The sequence below is a fragment of the Podarcis filfolensis genome, assembly GCF_964270895.1.
Source record: "Podarcis filfolensis genome assembly, chromosome: 2".
NCBI classification, from domain to species: Eukaryota; Metazoa; Chordata; class Lepidosauria; order Squamata; family Lacertidae; genus Podarcis; species Podarcis filfolensis.
In genome coordinates, this window is record NC_139605.1 from 100,110,255 (window position 1) to 100,126,256 (window position 16,002).

The following is a 16,002-nucleotide window of genomic DNA, read 5'->3' on the forward strand; positions in this document are numbered from 1 at the left end:
TTATTGTAATTATCTTTATTTCTTTTCCCTTTCAGATAGCCTTGATTTGTGTTATTGTTATTGATGTAGCTTTTATTCAGTCGTACGCAATAGCAATTATAATTCACACGTGCTTTTCTATCTTCATCCCAATATATCCTCTTATTGGGTGTCTCATTTCTCTAACAGAGGTAAGTTTGGAGTGAACTGAAACAGTGATAAATTTTGTCTGTAGTTTCAAAAGTCTGGTGTGCAGGAGGGCCAGTGATTAAAATTTCATTCCACATCACTCACTACATGACTTAAGACTAGTTATGGGCAACCATAGCTGGGCTCAGGAAACTGAACTATTTTGAAAGTTGGGAAATAAGTTGTTATTTCTTGCAAACAACAACTGTTCATATATAGCATTTGATATAGCAATCTGATTTTAGGGGTATTCCAATAAAAGGGTAATTCAGATTGAAATCCACTTTGTGTTGGGATTCAGGGTATGTGTGTGGATTGGGTCAAGGTGTCCTTCCATCCAGCCCTGTTGGCCTCCATCTGTATTGGAATTACTTAAGCTATTTTCTTATTTTGGTGGACAGGGAGTGCAATAGTTTGGTTTGTCAAACACAATTCTGAATCAAACCAGCTAGTGTATACCCTCTGCTAGTCAGCAGTAGACTGATCTTCTTTACAATACTATGGATTATGAGAGGTGCCATATTTACTCGAATGTAATGCACACCTTTTCTGGCCAAATTGCACTGTGAAAATTAGGGTGCGCGTTAGATTTGATGGCATATTTGCATTCGCTAGCAAATGCTTTTTTGGTTTCAAGGTTTTGAAATTTGAGGTGCGCCTTAGATTCGATTGTGCATTAGATTTGCCTAAATACGGTATTAGATAGCAGTTCAAGATAGATGTTCTCAGTAGTGAACCCTGACTTTGGAATGCCCTCCCCTCTCAGATGCAAGCAGTACCAGCACTGATGGAGTTTCAACACCAGCCTATTCATTAAAGCATTGTACCAAGTGTTGATTCTCACCTTTTTGATCTAGTTATGTTGTCCACATATTGCTTTTTATTTAAGTTGTACTTAAATGAAATCTACTGTTTTTCTTGTATTTTGATGCTCTCTTTGAAACAAGGAAAAGCAGGTTTGTTTGTTGTAAAAATGTATGTTTTTTGATGAGCTTCCTGCAAAAATCAGTTTGTGGAAGAAATAATTCAAATAAATTAATTTTTTCAAAAAGTATTGTAAAAGCATTTTCTAAATGGTAATATTATATAAATGAACTCAGAATGACCTGTAGAAATATTGAAAAAAGCATTTTCTATATTGTTAGGTAGCAGAGAAGCTTGGTCGAAATATGGAAAGAAATACAGAAAGGCTATTGGTTTCAACAATAGCGGTAGGCACCATATTTTCCCTTAAGAATTTAAGAGATGGGTTGTCTGGATACACTTTTACATGTAATGATAAGGTGTTATTGTTTTTATTTTATTTCATAAAATGTATATATTACTGCATGTAAAAAACCTCAAAGTGGTTTACAAAAAGGTGTGGGGCAGGTGAGCATGGTTTGGAGAAAGCTGCCTCTTGGGTCATATTTGATCCCCTGGCCGGTCAAGTTTGATCCATGGGCCAAAGGTTTTCCACCACTGATCTATGGGGAAGACATGGCAGTAATCATGGACATTAAATTGAGCTTAAAGGGATCATTTAGAGTTATTTTGCTAAAACATAGAAGCAAGTGTATGCTGGTGCAACTAGTCTTGCTTCTAACACTAGCTGAAGATCAGCCATTTTTGATGCACTATTCCTGACCTTCCCACCACTGTGGCATATAAATGATATTGAAGGATGTTTAGCACAAGCTGGGTTCAGGCGTCCTCCTAATTGCTTAAATAAATAAATAGTTCTGGAGACAACCGACAGATGGGTGCAGAAAGGGAAATGTAATGAAGGTCTTAAGATGCTCCATCAGTCTAATTGTATTGTATATATTGCTTTGTGATGCCTCATGTGAAGTGTGATACATGAAGTAAATAAATAATAATATTTTATTTATTATTGTATTTATATTCTACTTTTTCTTCAAAGAGTTCAAGGTGGCTACACCCTTACTCCCCCCCCCCCCTTTATCCTCTCAACAACCCTGTGAGGTAGGTTAGGCTGAGAAGGAATGACTGGCCCAAGGTCACCCAGTGAGATTCACAGCGGAGTGAGGATTGAACCCTGGTCTCCCAGGTCTTAGTCCAGCACTTTAACCACTACACCACACTGGCTCTATAAGTTTATCTTACATTGTTTTGTGGGAAGAGAGTAGAGCAATGTGCGATCCAAGAGGGGGGATGCATCTAGGGTCTTTGTAATGGAGAAAATCCATTTTATTTAATGTGCTTATTCCTTTCTTCTCTTTTAGCCCTACTTGCAATGTGTCATTTGGCTCTTCCTTCTACGCTACCTTGAGGTGAAATGTGGAGGCAAATCAATGAGAAACGATCCATTTTTCAGGTTGGTATACCTCTATTTACAGTACTGAAATTACTACACCAAGCCAGTGTTAGTCAGTAGTGAACTGCAACAAAGTATACACATTAAAAGTCTCTTGGTCCATAGAGAAGTGACCACTTGCTGATGTTTAGGGCTTAAGGGAGGGCTGGAGTTATTACTTAGATAGGCAATACTTTTAGGGATGATAGTGAAGCAACTGGAGTCCAAGATCCTTGCAATGCCACAACTGGGATCCTTGCAATGCCACAACTTTTTCTGTTCACGATCTAAGAGTTGTGTCTTTGACATCCTTTCTGATGCTACTTTATTAGGCAAACTAAAATATCACAGAATAGTGTGTATGCTTTCCTAGTTAGTGGATCAGACAAATAAATTGTAGCCATCAGCACCAGAGAGTTTATTTGAACTTTCTCCCAAGTCAAACACTTCAATATGCTTTAGAATGAGAAGGAAAACAAAACCTTCACACAGCTTCTCTGAACACCCACCCATCGTCCAACCATTTCTTTAGCTGACTGAATATGTGATGATTCTTGCATGAAAGAGTATTATTCTTATTGTTGCACATAAGAAACTGAATCAGGGATAAATGGAATATTATCAGGGATTGTAGCGTGAATGCTGCCACCTTCTCATTCACCCAATCACTCTTTGATCTAGCAAAATATCTCACTAGTCTATTTTAGGTGTTTTTCTAGCCAATTCTGTCACAAGGTCACATTGGACAGGGAAGTATCAATATGGCTTCATGTAGGTCTACCTGATGGCATTATTTCTGTTAGTTCTATCTGTTCAGAGGTCCCAATGAGCAGATTTTAAATATATTTCCTTAACTTCAGAACTCCTGCGAAGCTGAAGGCCAGGAAATCGCCAGATGTGCCATTTGATGAGGATGAGGATGAAGATGTTGTGGCTGAGAGGTTGAGGGTTAAGGAGATGACAACGAGCCAGAGCTGTGAGGAGGTAAATCTTGCTCTTCAGTATCAACCCTGTGAACACACTGGCACCTGGTCGTATTGTAAGACCTGTACAGTGGTACCTCGGGTTATATACGCTTCAGGTTACAGACTCCGCTAACCCAGAAATAGTACCTCGGGTTAAGAACTTTGCTTCAGGATGAGAACAAATCGTGCTCCAGCGGCGCAGCAGCAGCTAAAGTGGTGCTTCAGGTTAAGAACAGTTTCAGGTTAAGAACAGACCTCTGGAACGAATTAAGTACTTAACCCGAGGTACCATTGTATAAGGGATGCGGGTGGCGCTGTGGGTTAAACCACAGAGCCTAGGACTTGCAGATCAGAAGGTTGGCAGTTTGAATCCCCGTGATGGGGTGAGCTCCCGTTGCTCAGTTCTAGCTCCTGCCAACCTAGCAGTTCGAAAGCACGTCAAAAGTGCAAGTAGATAAATAGGTACCGCTCCAGCGGGAAGGTAAACAGCATTTCCATGCGCTGCTCTGGTTTGTCAGAAGCGGCTTAGTCATGCTGGCCACATGACCTGGAAGCTGTACGCCAGCTCCCTCGGCCAGTAAAGAGAGATCAGCGCCACAATCCCAGAGTCGGTCACAACTGTACCTAATGGTCAGGGGTCCCTTTACCTTTACCACTGTATAAGGGGTGATGTGCCTTACCTCTCTTATAGTGATAGTCTGTTTCAAAAAACAGAATTTCCACATCATGGGTTATGCACCTTGTTTATCTAACAATCCCTGGTAAGCAGAAGACATGCTAAGTTTATGGGAACTGAAAGTAAATGTCCATGAAATCCTTCTCCTGGCTGCACAGGTGAGCATGTGAGTTTGAGGCTTTGCTCAGGCTTGTTTCAACTTATGCATGTAGCAAGAAAGCATGGTTTAGTTTTCCATGTGTGTTATTAATTATAATAATAATAATAATAATTTATTATTTGTACCCCGCCCATCTGGCTGGGTTTCCCCAGCCACTCTGGGCGGCTTCCACAGAAAACCAAAAATACACTAAAATATCACAGATTAAAAACTTCCCTGAACAGGGCTGCCTTAAGATGTCTTCTGAATGTCAGGTAGTTATTTATCGCTTTGACATCCGATGGGAGGGCGTTCCACAGGGCAGGCGCCACTACCGAGAAGGCCCTCTGCCTGGTTCCCTGTAGCTTTGCTTCTCGCAATGAGGGAACCGCCAGAAGGCCCTCGGCGCTGGACCTCAGCATCCGGGCAGAACGATGGGGGTGGAGACGCTCCTTCAGGTATACTGGGCCGAGGCCGTATTAAGCTCTGTTATCTTTTGTTTCACTAGAAACCTGCCATTTTGGTCAGCAATTTACATAAAGATTATGATGAAAGGACAGATTTTCTTCTCGGAAGAAAAATCAAGAAGGTGGCAACCAATCAGGTCTTTTTTTGTGTAAAAAAAGGTTAGTGCTGAAGTAGTTGTAAAAATAAATAAGTCGGGAAAATAAAATGCACCATCTCATTAAACAGAACTGCACATTTTACGTGTTTGCCTTTTCTTTTTCCAGGAGAAATTATGGGACTGCTAGGCCCCAATGGAGCTGGGAAGAGCACACTGATTAATATGTTGGTGGGAGAAGTAGAACCAACCTCAGGCCAGGTATTCAAGTGCAACCTAAAGCTCGTGTCCCCCTCTTCCATCCAGAACAGGTTTCATAGCTCAGGCTGTAGTCCTTTTTTTTTTTTCAGAGGGTGAAAAATGTTATTTCATTTTCTTTTCTGGATATTTCTTTCCAGCTGGCACATAACTACCTAAACCTCAGCTAGATGCCCAAATAATATTATGAAAGAGTGGTGTGCCCATTATTGGAAATGTTCATGCATATGAATTTTCAGTGCCTAACTCCTTTTTGGTTTCATAGATAATCTCAGAAGTATGAACTGGGGGGGGGGGGCGGTCACAAGACCTACTAAAATACATGGTTGAGAGTTGTGAACAGACTCATGTTTGCGTTGCTTCTAAAGCTAACACTTTTAGAGGGGGTACAATGGGTTTTCCGTTCATATGATATATGGCTTAGATTCAGAAATAGGCACCAGGATGTTGTGACTACTCATACGAAGGCTATATCCCAGATGGCTCCTGGTATATAAAAGAGTGATCATGTAGTTGTAAAACCAAACTAAATACTCCTGAGCATTTATTGTCATTTTTTTGAATTCAACTTTCCATACAATCAACTTTTCTACATGTTAACTGCAAACTTTATATAAAAATATTGAATAAGGACTGGTATATTCACAGGTGCTGATGGGAGATTATTCTTTAGGCGAAAATAACAAGGATAGCTCCATGAGATTTATGGGATACTGTCCACAGACAAATCCACTTTGGCCTGATATTACATTGCAGGAACATTTTGAAATTTATGGTGCTATCGAAGGAATGAGTGAAAGTAACATGAAAGAATTCATAAAATGGTAAGTATATATTTTAACTACTTCGTTTACATTCAGAGAAGTTTCTTCTCTCTTACTTTGGTATAATGTCTCCCTGAAAATGGTTGTTAGCTTCAACTTAAAAAACACACCACACAGATTCTTGTAGATACACAGATATATCTAGGACATAAATTTGCATCATTTTATTTTTAGGCTGATGATCACTGTAGTTCAGATTCTGCTTTCTGTTATGTATCAAAATCTTCTGCACTAGTCTGAAGGTAATTTGTAGTCAACAGTTTAAGTTACAGACAAAATTGTGAGGTTGCAAGACTTTTCTGGTTACATCTCTTAAAACACCATTAAAAAAACACTTAAGCTACCTGTGGCAAACATTTTGATTATTTTTGTAGGGAAGATCAATCCAGTTAAAACCACAAATAGTGTAAAGTTAACTGGAGGTCAAATAATACTAGCTAAAACACAAAATGTCATATGAAGTAATTTACTTAAAAAAGAACTAATGAGCATACACTAAAGTTCTCTAATACTGGTTTCTTAGAATGTTTAACACTGTATACTTTTGTTTTTCTCCAGCATTTCCCATGCACTTGACCTCAAGGAACATCTACAGAAAAGAGCAAAGGACCTTGGAGTAGGAATCAAACGAAAGGTATTTGATTGTTGTTTTTAAGCTGAATTGCTAAACCAAAAATCCAGGATCAATAAGCCTGTATATGCATGACCACTGTGAATCCACACATTCTTGTTTCATATAAGCGGCAAAACAAACCATTGCTTATTATTGTGTGCAAACCCAGAAACTATGGTTAATCACCAAAGCAAGCCAGGGGGCATTAAGCCCCAAAACATTGCTTAATAACCTGGCTTCTTTTGAAGCTAGTTTCTAGGTTTGCTCGTAATGGAAAGCTGTGCTAAAAATCTTGGCTTGTTCTGCCACTGGTAGGAAGGAAGGAGCAAAGTAGTAGGAAATGGGCTGCATGATGATGCACATCACTTGTGCATATCCCAGATTTAAGTCAGGATTTTTGGCTTGGTATTAATGTTAAAATGCAGCCAATGGTGCACTGTATAATGTTCACCCTTCCCTTCCCTCCCTTCTCTTTCAGTTATGCTTTGCTCTTAGTATGCTTGGTAACCCTAATGTTACTCTATTAGATGAGCCATCTACTGGTATGGACCCTGTAGGGATACAGCAGATGTGGTGAGTAACCCCAAATATCACGGAGCCTTTATGTGGAAAGCAATATCACATGTGTGTGTTGCTTATAACCATGCTTTGCTCATTATCTCTCTTCTGCTTCTAAACAGTAGGCTCAGCCTTTTTGTATCTTTACAATATACATATCTTGAAGATACGTGCTTAGATAATCTATACCATATTATTGACTGCCTTCCTATTAATGCTATAGGTGTATTCATTTATATATATGATGGGTGTTAACAGGGCTAAAACAAACCTTCTCCCCTGAAGAGTTTACGGTCAAAATTGGGTGTGGCATTGGGGAACACTATTAGCTGATCCTTTCCACCCTCTTTGCTGTTTCCTCTTTCATGTTGACCAGGCTTAGGCAAACTCGGCCCGCCAGATGTTTTGGGACTACAACTCCCATGATCCCTAGCTAACAGGACCAGTGGTCAGGGATGATGGGAATTGTAGTCTCAAAACATCTGGAGGACCGAGTTTGCCTATGCTTGACATTGACACACAGTAGCTTTGTTCCCACTGGCGGTCCTTTGTCTTTCACAGAACTTCCATGGCACCAGCTGCATGTCACGACCAAGTGTTCATCCAGACTGCCTTTTGTGCCATGTTTCTAAGGCATGGGTTTAAACCTCTGAGCGTGTCTTGTCGCTTTCCCCAGGAAAGCCTGCATTTCACTGCTGAATCAGAACAAAGGGCAGCTGGGTTTTCTGTGAGCTGGCATTTATCCAATTCAGCAGTAAAATGTTGGTTTTCCCAAGGAAAGCACCAGGACAAAAAAAAAAAAAAACAAAGCAAAATGCTAAGACATGGGCCTTTAAAGGGCAGACCTGTGTCTGCAAAGTGCAACGTAACAGGAAGTCTAGATGATCCCTAAATGTCAGAGGGAATGCGAGGAAAGAATGCATTTGGTGGCTACTCACAGTATACCACTGCCTGTACATTTCCCATCCTCTGTTTCATCCCCCACTCACTTGCGGAAGATCCAACAAATGATCTTATGCCCTTTATATGTAACTGCACACCGAAAGAGCAACAATTTGTAACTTATTCACCATAGGAAAGCAATTCGGGCAGCCTTAAAAAGTAAGGAGAGAGCAGCCATTCTGACAACTCATTATATGGAAGAAGCAGAGGCTGTGTGTGATCGAGTCGCAATCTTGGTGTCTGGAAAATTAAGGTACGTCCTTAGCATCTTGAGTGAGGAAGCTCAGATTTTTATTGTTAAAAACGAATTTAATGCCAAAATCTATTATTTTGTTTGCCTGTCTCTCTATCCCAAAACTGATAGGTGCATTGGTACAGTTCAACATCTCAAGAGTAAATTTGGCAGAGGATATTTCTTAGAAATGAAATTAAGAGAAGTGCCGGATTTACAGCAGAAGGAGCGTCTTCAAAGGATGGTTTTGCGCATCTTTCCAAACGCAAGTTGCCAGAAAAGGTAGAAATCAATAGTTGACATTTCTGAGCATTTAAAAAAAGTGCTTACCATTCTTTTTTCAAGCAATCACTTTAAAAATAAAAGCAGAGAGAAAATCTTACAATTATAAGAAAAGAAAACACTATTGCCAAAATGTATTATTTTTCTATGAGAGCTCTTGTACACTTTGGGCTTTAATGCTTACTAGAGAAACATATCTTATATACCAGAGGTTCTGGAAATGTGGTCCAAGGCCCACCAAAGAAACTGGCATAGTAAAGCAACCAGCATTCCCCTTGTCTATTTTGCTATCATTTACCCAGCCATAGCTGCAGAAGGCAGGAACCTGGCATCCCTTTCGGCATTTGCTGTGCCAAGGATCTGTCCAGGCATGGAGTTCACTACCCCCCACCCCCTTCAGCTTGGCTGAATCACTCATTATTATTTTCTGATGTGATGGGAGCAGAGAGGTGCACATCTAAGACTGGTGCTGATTTAAGCTCTCCTCATAGTGTTCGAGTGAAAGAACCCTGAATTACAGTGGTACCTTGAGTTACGAACTCCACAAACCTGGAAGAGTTACCTCGAGTTGAGAACTTTGCCCCAGGATGAGAACGGAAATTGTGTGCTGGCGGCGCAGCGGCAGCAAGAGGCCCCATTAAGAACAGTTTCAGGTTAAGAACGGACCTCCAGAACGAATTAAGTTCGTAACTAGAGGTTAATCAACACATTTTCATTCTCAAAATAGATGGAACTTGGTACATGGAAGGTTTCATCAGTGAATGCTTTGGCAACTAGGCAAGCACCTTGAATGTCACCCTCTCATATCATCTAAATATTTTCCTATTAGATAAAACCTCTAGTTTGATTCAGAGTTATTGTGCCTGTTTGGCTACACTGTACAAAATGCTTAACTCCTGCAACTTTACTCCAAGCAATTTTGTGATTCTCCTTTCTGCTTAGTTGTGGTGGTATGTACTTGTGTCTGTTTTTTGTATGTTGCAGCATTGCCTCTGTTTTGGCTTACAAAATTCCAAAGGAAGATGTCCACTCGCTTGCAGTATCTTTTTCTAAACTGGAGGAAGGTGAGGGAACAATTTACTAAGTAGAATCTTCATCACTGGGTTCTAAGTTATCGATCCAGATCTCATAGTAATCTGAATTCACCCTGCCAAACTCCCACATTGTCCCCAAACACTATGTAAACAACACATTCCTTTATCCAAACGTTAGATTACCTACAAGCTTTTATGTCTCCCAGGCCATTTGCCTTGGTGCGTGTGTCGCCTTCTTCCCTTGCTTTTGTGAGGCGTAGTAAAGTCAGAGCATTTTAAAGAGGCACAGGATTGTCTCATGAGAAATAAACTTGCCATTCCCTTAGAGCCATAAGGTATGTTTGACAGGCTGCAGTGTCCTTAAACATTTAAATCCACTGCACTACAACTTGACAGTGGCTTTCCCATTGAGGAACAGCTGGGTTCCCTGTTTTGGCCACTTCTGGCCATACTGATTTTAGTTGATTGTATGTGTGTATGTATTCTTTTGATGCCTATGATTGTAATACTTCTTTTTAACATTTCTAACAGCAAGACATGCTTTTAATATTGAAGAGTATAGCTTTTCTCAAGCAACACTGGAACAGGTAATTTAACCATTTTTCAAGAACAGAGCATGCCAGCCCTAGAAAATAGGTGTGGTGTCTCCATTTACATTTCTTAAATAAAATTGTAATTTTATAATTCATAAATTAGTTACATACCTAATGATGTTTTGTCACATAGTGGGGGGTGCCATCAGGAATTGATCCCCAAGAAGAAAAACCTCTATGTTTACATGTACAGATGATTTGTAGTATAGCACTGTTGCCTGGTGGAGATTTAGAAACCTATACTAGCTTAGAGCACTATTCTGCTATAGGAATGGGCAGAATCAATGTTTTAATTCATTTATCTTATTCATTTTAGGTATTTATGGAACTTGTCAAAGAGCAAGAAGAGGAAGAGAGCAATTTTGGAACCCTAAATGGAACAATTAGTTGGGAAAGATCCCAGGGGGAGAGAGTTATTTTCTGATTTGTTTCACATTGCAGAAATTTAAGAGCTTCACTTGTCACGGTTTTTGCTAAATATTTGTTTGCTGTGGCTCTAGAGAACAAATATCTTACAGAGCCTATTCCTGAGCAATTGAGTAAACCTTCTTTGCCTTACGAAATATTATGAAATGCCTTTATTTTTTAATACTCTTACTACTATTCTAAGACTTGCTTCTTTTTTAAAAAAGTAATAATGAAAACCTCTATGATTTTATCCTTTTGTTTTGTTCTGTAGTAATGGTGGAAAGAGGGCAATGTACTTAATATATTGTTTGGGGGCAATTTATTTTTCAAAAAACTCATTAGCTTTATGGGAAGGACCATGGCTGGGCGCCAGCAAACTCTTTCTAACCCACTAAATTTAAGCTTCAGGTAAGACCAATCGTCCTATTTCAGTGGGTTAAGGAAGGGTTAACTGAGTTGGGACTTACCACAGCGATTCCCAACTGCAGTGCGAATACTAAAGAACCTGATGCAACACTGTGCTAGCATCAGCTGAAGAATACACGTCCAGTCTGTAGTGCCTAGGGAAGAAGATCATGTTGCCACTTTACAAATATCCAGCAATGATGTGTTTGCAGCAAAGGCAGCATTAGCTGCTGCTGACCTAATTGAATGAGCATGGACCTTTGTTTGCTATGGTCATTGTTGAAGTGCTTGTTAACTCTTTATTGTACTACAGTACTCTTTTTAAAAAAGCAGTTGCACTTCCAGAAATCCCCTCATCTCAGTCAAAAAACAATGGGAGCATAATATGGGTTATGAAATAAACCCTGCCCAATGGACTAAACTGTGGTCTAAACCTCCCTTTAAATATAAGCCAAAAGAAGGCAACTCACATTGAAACCTATCTCTAGATGGTACCTAACAACCCGAAAGGTGGTGCTGACACACCCAGGAACCCCACCAAAATGCTGGAGCGGTTGCACCCTTTTGGACATCAGTCCTACAAGAAATAGGCAAAATAACAAAACAGGTACTAGAAGCCACCCAAGAACTGGCCTTACTGAATATTTTCCAAGACAATAGGCACACTCACACTACAAAGAACTCATAACCCACCTATGCTCAGCAGCCAGGATCATCATAACTAGACACTGGAGGTGACCTTCAGGAGTGAACATAAGCCACTGGGACCAAACTGTCTGGGAAAACCTAACCAACAAACTGAAACTAGCATGGGGACAAACAAAAGAGGATGCCTTCACCCCATTGTGGCTCCCCTTTATTACATACACAGCCCAACAAGGCAAGAACTCACCGACTGCATATGAATCGATATGACTAACTTGACCTAGCAACCCCTGTCCCTCACCCATGCAAACAAAACTCACTGCAGTCAGGTGAAGGCAATCAACCAGGCCTTGCCTCCCAATCTCCCTCACCACCAGTGAAGATGAATGAATAGAAAGAGAACCTACCCATGTGACACTGACACAAAACACTATGTAAAATGAACATTTAGTACTCCCTTCTCTCCCCCCACCTTCTCCCCCAAGCTTTTATTGACTAAAACATTAGCGTCTCATGTCGAGTATGACTGATCTGTAGAAAGGACTCTGAACTGAAAACAGATGCTGTTTGTACTCATGTAACCCAATAAAAATTAATTTAAAAAAAGCAGTTGCACTTCAGAATTAGTGACAAGGCATTTATGGCATTGTTCTAGCTCCCCCTTTTGGGTTACATGTTCTGAACAACAGTCACATTATCCAGAATAGATCTGGTCAGATGGGTATAGTCAGCATTTCATGAGCTCAAAATAAGTATTTTGTCTGCAGCCAATCACTTTAAGCCACTATGAATTACATTCAATAATGTCAAAATACATTTCAATATATGTGTAATGTGGTATAAGACTACCAATGCTCCATTTTGTTTTGGATGGTTTAAACCATTACCATTGCAAGTTGCAAAGAAACCTGTATACTGCATGCATGCATACGTCCATTTATTTAAATGGGTTTCTCTCACTTTTCCAATGCAAATTGTAAAGGCAACATGACTAAATCACTTTATACAGCACATTAAAGCGTTGCATTACCTTTTGCCATTTTTAATGTCAACACACAAGATGTACTACATGTTTGACAGACTTAACTTTTTGTGTTCCGGTTTCAAGGTCTTTACAATTTGTAGCAGCACACCCCAGTTCTAATGTTTTGATAACCATGGCAAGCAATGAATCTGTTCCATTGGCTGCTGGAATAACAAAATAGAGGAATAAACATTTATATGATAAAGTCATACTTGCATGTAATCAATTTAGCATTAGTTTGTAAAGAGAATAAAGTGGAGATCATATTATCACACCCCCATGAGAAACTGAATTTGAATGAAAGCCATACCTTATATCTCTACTTATGAAATTAAAGATGTTCCAGCCACTGATGCACTCTATAGTTTGATGGTTAAATTGTGGGTTCTAGCAGATTTGCATTTGTTTTAACATGCATGCTTCCGGCAGACTTGCACAGATGTAGGGTGACACCGTGCTGGCTTCACGATGGTAGTACTAACAAATCTTCCATCCAATCTTCCATTTTGCTTTTTTTATTACTTTAAAAAATGTAGTACTTGCAGTTTACAAAAGAAAGATTAGTGCTAGGAGCTGCTTGTCTGGAAACAATCTTAGAGAAAGTATTGCCACTTTAGTTTACATACATCATTTTACTTCAATCTCTAACAATATAAACCCATGAACAACAGCACCAGAAACAGAAATTATGCTCCGTTACAAGTCTTGATCAACTGACAGACGTAACTTAGTACAATTTTCACAAATATATGTTCTGCAAATGCAAATATATTTTTTTCAGATAAAATAAAAATATAATAATCTAGATCTCTTTATGGTTTGGCATTACAGATTAGTAAAGCATTTTTCAGCCTTAGCTGTCTTTCACTCCCTCCTTTCCTTATGGTTTCTAATAGCTATGTAAAGCAAGGTACTGTATTAGGTAGTTACAATTCATGAATCTTGTGGGGAATGTACAACCCGTTAATTTTCCTGCCAGCTTCATACAGCTTTGATCCAAAAAGAATATGTGCAGAGCTGCTTGTCTGTGCCTGGAAATGTTAAATAGTAGAGGAGCTTCTTTCATTCATGCAACCCTTCAGTTCTCTGAAGCTTATGGAAATAAAAAGGAAAGCTTAGAATCGGAAGCAAATAATCTTCTAGAAAGTGCTTCTGGTGAAAGAAGGAAGCATGAGATGGTTGGAATTTAAACGGCATATTATTGAAATGAAGTTCTATGGGTTGAGGCAGCTAATTGTGTCCACAGTTCCTATTTCACATACTGTATGAGATGACGATACACTACAAAAGTGTTCGATGTTACTATGAAGTGTGAAGAAGTAATGTTTATTTGAATTAAGTTTTAATGGATGTTGGGTAATGTGTTCTGACATTTGTACTACATTGTGATGCATTTGACATGGGAAGTTTTCTGTCTGCTCCTGTGGAAGTTAGTTTACCTGCCGCTTGGGGCCTTAACTAACAGCTGCGATAATTTCTGAATTTTCAGTTTGGCACCATTGGCTGGAGCTGGACTAGAGGGGCCAGAAAAAAGTACATATTTAGCCAAGTGCTGGTTAGTTGGCGACAACTGAACTTGTTGGTGCTTGGTGTCATGGAGACAGCAAGAAAAAGACAGCATAGGAAGAGCAGCAGTGAAAAATAAGGAAGGCCTGGGTGGAGTGGCTTGTGGGAAAAGACTTGCTGGGGAAAGCTGAATCACAAAGGCATTTACCCTTTTCCAACCTGATAAATATGCCAAACAGTACAATGTTATGTTCTAAGCTATACATAATGCATTTTATGGTTTTTAAGTAGTAAATTAAGCTGAGATGATATAAGAATTATGTACTGCATATATTTCAATTCACCCCCCCCCCCAAAAAAAAAAATTCAAAACATTTTTTTCTGGAAAACAAAAAAATTCCAGGGGATGAACATGTCCAGAAATGGTACATTTCATTCTCTGCGTATGACCAATATGGGTTTTGGTCACACAGACCTGTACGTAGAGCTATATGTAAAGTCCTCCCGTCAAAAGGCTGGACTCCAGTCTCACATGCTAAAGGAGACACATTATTCAGAGACGGGCTGCTAGATCCTTCTTATATCCTTCTTGTTTCAAGGGACCAGCACTTACTCCTGTAAACATCAGTTTCATGTCTAGGTTGTGAACAACTTAAACATCAGCCTGCTGCAGCTGTTGCCATTCAAAGGCTGTGCTCAGAGACGGATCGAAACAATCACGTTCCTGCTCTTTGACAAGTTCTAGGAAAACCTGCACAATACAGTAAAAAAAGGGTTTCTTCAGCTAAGTAGTGCTTGAAAGGCATCACATTTCTTTGGATCATTCTGATGAAAATGAAGGTAATTAAATTTCAATCCTATTAGGTACAGATGTGATCTAAATCTGTCATTGTTTTTAAAGGAGGGAGCCTACTCCATCATGTCAGTTGCCATTTCCTTTAAATATAGTAAATTATTAGGTACAGAATGTGTACCTAACTGCTCAAAAATTGTAAGCTGAAATTTTTCTTTTAAAAAACCCCCCTGATGAACACCATATTTTTTTTAGCTAATCCAAGAACTCAAAAAAACAAGCAAACACTCCATGCATCTCCAAGGAAGTGGGGAAATCTTTCTACTGTCTGTACACAAACTAATGATCATGATAAGGAAAAGATGCTACAGGGAGAAAATCAAGGGTAAAAAAAAATCACCCTCCCTTATTCAGGACCTGCAAGAAACATCTAACTTGCCCCATGGGCTGGTTTCTCCCCCTTTTGTATGCAATGGAATCACGTAGCTACACAATATATAAAGCAGAAGAAACCAAGGAATTCACCTGCGGGTGCATTGCAGGCTCCTCCCCACCTCCCAGTTCTTTCCAGGAAGAGTCTCCATTTTCCCGTTTAGTATGTCAGAGCAAGGCCATTCCACTGACTCCAGTAGGGGCAATCTGAGAGGCCAGAAAAATCTCCTCTGCTGAGGTTTTAAGGGTGACCCTTTGCCTTGCCTCAGTTCTTTTCAGAGTCAGGCTCAGGAGAACTTCACCAGATCCCTAAAAGTGGTTTTGCAGAAAATTCCCAATTGGATAGATAATCCTTAGTTCTGCATGCAGAGATCCAGCACTGGCTGGGGAGGCACTTGCCAAGCTCTCTTGGCACCATAGCTGTCAACTTTCAGATTTGAAAATAAGGGATCAGCAGCCTCGAAAATAAGGGATCAGCAGCCTCACCTGTCCCAGGGACAGTCTACGGGATAACTAACAATCCAGGATAGCAGTGGGAAACGGCACTGGAATAAGGGAATTTCCCGCAAAGAAAGGGAAGGTTGACAGCTATGCTTGGCACTACTTTTCCAATCCAGCAGAGGAAGCCCATGAGGAAGCCGAATAAT

The 16,002-nt window shown here is 39.8% G+C and overlaps 2 protein-coding genes across 11 annotated transcripts in view; one reads left to right on the plus strand and one right to left on the minus strand.

The window, feature by feature from the left end:
* The window catches only part of LOC310755543 (cholesterol transporter ABCA5-like), a 57,126-nt gene extending 44,297 nt beyond the window's left edge, over positions 1–12,829 (plus strand). For 7 of the 8 annotated variants that reach the window (XM_083598553.1, XM_083598556.1, XM_083598550.1 and 4 more), the window contains 14 exons: positions 36–170; positions 1,314–1,379; positions 2,394–2,485; positions 3,325–3,448; positions 4,753–4,870; positions 4,976–5,067; positions 5,713–5,888; positions 6,447–6,522; positions 6,980–7,074; positions 8,135–8,254; positions 8,366–8,515; positions 9,500–9,579; positions 10,081–10,136; positions 10,459–12,829. In XM_083598553.1, coding sequence (XP_083454679.1) covers positions 36–170; positions 1,314–1,379; positions 2,394–2,485; positions 3,325–3,448; positions 4,753–4,870; positions 4,976–5,067; positions 5,713–5,888; positions 6,447–6,522; positions 6,980–7,074; positions 8,135–8,254; positions 8,366–8,515; positions 9,500–9,579; positions 10,081–10,136; positions 10,459–10,566 — 1,488 coding nt within the window. In that variant the 3' untranslated portion in view covers positions 10,567–12,829. The remainder of the gene's footprint in view (positions 1–35; positions 171–1,313; positions 1,380–2,393; positions 2,486–3,324; positions 3,449–4,752; positions 4,871–4,975; positions 5,068–5,712; positions 5,889–6,446; positions 6,523–6,979; positions 7,075–8,134; positions 8,255–8,365; positions 8,516–9,499; positions 9,580–10,080; positions 10,137–10,458) is intronic. The other variant, XM_083598557.1, reaches the window with a different exon arrangement.
* A 294-nt stretch (positions 12,830–13,123) lies between these two features.
* Positions 13,124–16,002, minus strand: part of LOC310755544 (ABC-type organic anion transporter ABCA8-like) — an 84,465-nt gene continuing 81,586 nt past the window's right edge. For all 3 annotated transcript variants that reach the window (XM_083598560.1, XM_083598558.1, XM_083598559.1), the window contains one exon: positions 13,124–14,881. In XM_083598560.1, the coding sequence (XP_083454686.1) occupies positions 14,783–14,881 (99 nt within the window). In that variant the 3' untranslated portion in view covers positions 13,124–14,782. The remainder of the gene's footprint in view (positions 14,882–16,002) is intronic.